The sequence below is a fragment of the Rhipicephalus sanguineus genome, chromosome 7, assembly GCF_013339695.2.
Source record: "Rhipicephalus sanguineus isolate Rsan-2018 chromosome 7, BIME_Rsan_1.4, whole genome shotgun sequence".
In the NCBI taxonomy this organism is placed as follows: Eukaryota; Metazoa; Arthropoda; class Arachnida; order Ixodida; family Ixodidae; genus Rhipicephalus; species Rhipicephalus sanguineus.
Window position 1 is genome coordinate 92695666 of NC_051182.1, and position 4881 is coordinate 92700546.

At 50.2% G+C, this 4881-nt stretch overlaps 1 protein-coding gene across 1 annotated transcript; it reads left to right on the forward strand.

Moving 5' to 3' along the window:
* The first annotated feature begins 1203 nt into the window (after positions 1 to 1203).
* On the forward strand, positions 1204 to 2475 carry LOC119398850 (uncharacterized). The gene has a single exon (XM_037665668.1). The coding sequence runs from the start codon at positions 1204 to 1206 to the stop codon at positions 2473 to 2475; it is 1272 nt and encodes a 423-aa protein (XP_037521596.1).
* The last annotated feature ends 2406 nt before the right edge of the window (positions 2476 to 4881 follow it).

Genomic DNA, 4881 nt, shown 5'->3' on the forward strand with positions numbered 1-4881 from the left:
GGCCTTTGCACCTCACACTCTCTCAGCAATCACGTGATGGCACATCGGCGCATAGTAACATTGGGCATTGCTCCTTCCAATGCGGGTTGCGCAACTGTTGCGCAACGCGGCGGCGGCGTCCAGCGGCGGAGTCGTCTGTCAACGCGCAACAGTTGCGCAATCCTCTTTCCGACGCGCGTTGCGCAACTGTTGCACAACGTGGCGTCGGCGTCCAGCGGCGGCGTCCGTCCGTGCCCCCTTACACTCTCTCAGCAAGCAAGTGAAGGCACAGCGGCGCGCGGGGCAACGCTCCTTCGTCAGACGTCTCGTTGCCGCAGTTGAGTTAGTCGAATGGCTCCCAAGCGGCCCGGTGATGATTCCCCGGCAAGCGGTTCGGAAAAGTGCCCCAAGAATGTTGATTCCCCCGATGGCATGCCATAGTCAGTCGAATGGCCACAGACTTTCGCCGAGCACATTTGAAATTTAGAAAGTGTGCAAAATTTCCCGGTATTGTCTGCATGGGCCTGCTATGTAAGATAACCTTCCTTTACATTTATAGAGGTTCCTTATTGCAGACAATGCATTTTGCAGGCCGTTTTCTCGCACAAACAGCAGCGGAATTTGGCGCATCATGCCGACATTCGATGTAGGATGTGTGAATTTAAAGTGAAAAAAACAGCAACAAAAGAAAAAGAAGAAAGCACACAAAATAAGAAGAAATGAAACGCCACAAATTATTTAAAAAACATCAAAACTAAAATGTAACGTAGTCAAAATAAAAGAAAAACAGTTGAAACGGTTCCTTACGAATTTGCCTAAAGCGAAGGCGAAAACCATCTGGTCTAGCTCTTGGATGATCCTTATCATCATCGTCAAACCTCAAGTGGTCACGTTAGTAGCTGCACACACTGTTGATGCTGAAGCTGACGACAATTACGAATAATTGCAGCTAAGCTCTATATAATGGGTTGGCAACATTCAACCCCCAGCTTGTTATGCAAATGACATGGTGGTGCGCCTGAAGTGGTCCTACGCGTCTAACACGGAACGCTGCATTGTGGACCGTGACTCTTTGCCCCACACGACGAGCGTATAGGTGCAGTGTCTTTTTCCAAAAGACGACGACGAAGTGTCTGTCTGTCAGAACGTTGTTTGAGTATCTCCTGCCTTTTTTCGATTAACTATACGTGTACTTTGCAAACATCGCTTCCGTGTTCGTCGGCGATGGACGTGGACTACCACGGACGCATGGCAAGTCCGGCTGCGTCCGCGGCAGCCACATCCAGGAAGCGCACGGGCCTCTATAGTGACTCTGACAGCGAGGGCACTCATGTCTACTCACTGAGCAGCGAGGAACCTTCCGACGACGAATTTGAGCTTGTAATGAGCCGTAAGGCGAAGAGGCGGAACACCAGAACCTCTTCGTCATCGAGTACGTTGAATGAGAGAGCGCAAAGGAGACCCGTGACCAACACCATCCTTTTCATCCCTGAGGTACCGGACGGCAACATGAAGCGCCTCAACAGGCAATCTGTTTCGGCGCTGCTGGAAAGACTGGTGCCAAATGAGATCACGGACATCCGAGTGCACACGCGTAAGAACGTCATGGCGATCGACGTTTCAAATGCTGCCGCACTTAACACACTGCGCAACGTCACCGAGCTGGATGGAATGAAGGTTCGTTCCTATATTCCGTTGGGCTCTAGCGTCGTCACTGGAGTGATCTACGACGTGGATACTGTCATTCCCAGCTCCGACTTCAATATTCTTGTCAAGCCGGCAAATGAAGCCAGCGTCATCGCAAAGGTTTTCCGTTTGGGCAACTCACACTGCTTAAAGATGGTGTTCAAGGGCGACTCTCTTCCTCCGCACGTAAAGGTGGGCCATTTTCGACATCCTCTGCGACCTTTCATACCGAAGCCACTACAGTGTTATAACTCCATGAAGATGGGCCACGTCAAAAGCGTATGCGAAGACAAGACAGTGTGTTCTCGCTGCGCCGAGACCCATTCTGCAGATGAATGCAAAGCAACTGCCGTCAAATGTTCGAATTGCGATGGATCTCATGCAGCTTCGTCAAAGGAATGCCCAAAAATTCAAACGGAAATAGCCATGTTGAAAGAAATGGTTAGAGACCATTCTTCGTATCGGGAGGCTGCCAAGACCGTCAGAAAGAGGCGACATCGTCGCCGCAGTTCTTTAAAGAATGCCACAGACTCTGCATCGGCCGCGCCCCTCCACCGCCCTTCTTTTTCACCGCCCTTGCCTCCAAGACCGAAGGCGGCCAGCGCGGCCAACAAACCGACAAACAGCATTGTTGCTGTTGAGTCAGTTTGGCCTACATTGCCGAAGTCACAGCCACCTGCAAGTTCCAAGTTCACATCAAAAGCCATAACCTCCGAACCAGCCGCCGACAAGCTGCCTGAGGAGGACAAAGAAGTCATCACAATGTTCGAACGCTGCTGGATGCCCTGCGAAAGCTCTGCAGCAATCTGAAATCCCCGCTGGCTCAGAGTGCACTACAAGTACTGGATGCTCTAAATCCAGTATTTGCAAGCCTCCAGTAGAAACCACGGCTCGTCCAATCCTGTCATTACACAACGAGGTCAGACAAGCGTCGATTTTACAGTGGAACGCAAGAGGCCTGAGGTCCCGCATCTCATCATTCCGACCGTACGTATTCACGAATCGGATTCCCGTATTGTTATCTGCGAACCAAACATAGAAAGACCTCTCAAACTATCAGGGTACGAAGCTTTTGTTTCTTCAAAGTGCGAGGAACGCAGCAAGGTGGCTGTATACATTCGCACGGATTTTACGTATGTTCACCGCGCAGTTCAACCACATGATGACAATCAATATGTCTGTTTACGTGTAAGAAAGGAGAAAGTGTCATTCACACTCATCGGTGTCTACATATCGCCAGCCGGACGATTTGAACAGGACAGACTACGAGACATATTGTCAGCAACTAGTGGCCCTTGGGTCATAACTGGTGACTTCAACGCACATCACTTACTTTGGGGTAGTTCGACGATCAACGCTAAAGAAAGCAACCTCGTGTCATTCGCCTCTAAGCACGACCTGTGTTTTATAAATGATGGCAGTCCTACATACCTGCGGGGGCTTACGTACAACAGTTGCCTAGATTGGACCCTGGTATCCAGAAGCTTCCGGTCGCAATTCCAGTGGTTTTGAGACATTGAAACACATGGAAGTGACCACATTCCAACTTATGTGCGAATCAGAGGTCTTACCAACTCCTCCTCTAGGAATAAAATACGGAGAATCGATTGGCAAAAATTTCAGCGTCTCATGGAAAATGCATGCCGAGAAGACTTTGGCCATAACTTGGAGGATGTTAGCAAATAGGCAATGAGAGAAGCTTCCTGAATGCTCCCGTTTGCCGGCAAGCGTTCAGACTTTGACGTTGAACTGGAGAAACTGCACGCTTCGCCGAAGGGCGGAAAGGAGATACAGACGCACGAAGGCAATAGGTGACTTGAGGCTGGCACGGCGCATACAGAAAAAAGTCCAACGACGTTTGGACAAACTGGAAAAGCAGCACTGAAAATCATTCTGCGAGTCATTGGATCCTCGCAAGCCATTGTCACGCACCTGGAGCACTATTCCTGGCTTGCGCTCGACTCCCCAACAAAGACATCCTTTCGTGGCTCTAGCCCTACACCAAGGCCGCACCCAACTTGAAGTGGCGAATGATTTTTGTACGCGAATCGCTGGTGTGTGTGCCATGCCCGCTTCCGCCGTTCATAGTGTTTTTCCTGAGCCCCGGATCCCAGAAATGGACAAAGATTTCACTATGGAAGAACTGGACGCATCCTTGGCGGCTTCCCGACGATCATCTTCACCAGGGCCTGATGGCGTCACCTACGCCGCTTTACCCAACCTTGAAAAAGAGGCCAGAGGAAAGCTGTTGAGATATTACAACCACTCATGGCATGCGGGCATTGTTCCCCAGCAATGGAAGATAAGTCGGCTTGTGCCACTACTCAAACCAGGAAAGTCACCATTCGATTTGACGTCATTTCGCCCTATTGCCCTGGCAAGTTGCGTCGGGAAAGTCATGGAAAGGATGATACTTCTACGCCTAGAATGGTATCTCGAGCGCTACAATGTGTACCCAGACTGCATGACGGGCTTTCGGCGAGGCAGGTCATCCGTTGACAACGTAATTGACCTCACAACCTTTGTCCAGCAGCAAAAGTGCCTCAAGCGCATATCACTGGCGCTATTTCTCGATGTGAAAGGGGCGTACGACAACGTAACACATGACGCGATCCTCGAGTCCTTGGAGGCTGTCGGAATTGGCGGTCGGATGTTTCAGTGGATCCGCGATTATTTGACGAGGAGGTCCTTCTTTGTGCAGACAGAAGATGGTCCCACTGCCAACCACTATACTTCTCGTGGCGTTCCACATGGCGGGGTATTGAGCCCCACTTTGTTTAATCTTGTGATGGTCGGCATTCGTGAGCTTTTACCAAGTACTGCTCACATATCAATATATGCTGACGACATTTGCCTTTGGTCTTCGGCTGTGACCCGTCTTCAAGTGCGCGCAAGAGTCCAGCAGGCTGCCACCTTAACCTGCTCATATCTCCGCAAACAGGGTCTTTCTGTCTCTACCGAGAAATGTGCGTTGGTCGCGTTTACACACAAGGCCATGACACCATATCCTGTTATTATCAACGGCCAAAATGTCTCGTACCAGAAGAACCATCGCTTCCTAGGTGTGATTATTGACAGGGATCTTTCGTGGAGCGCCCACTGCGTTTACTTGAAGAGAAGACTAATTTCCATCGTTCACATAATGCGGTTCCTCTGCGGGAAAACTTGGGGCACATCGATACGTTCTATGATGCAGCTTTACAGAGCACTGTTTCT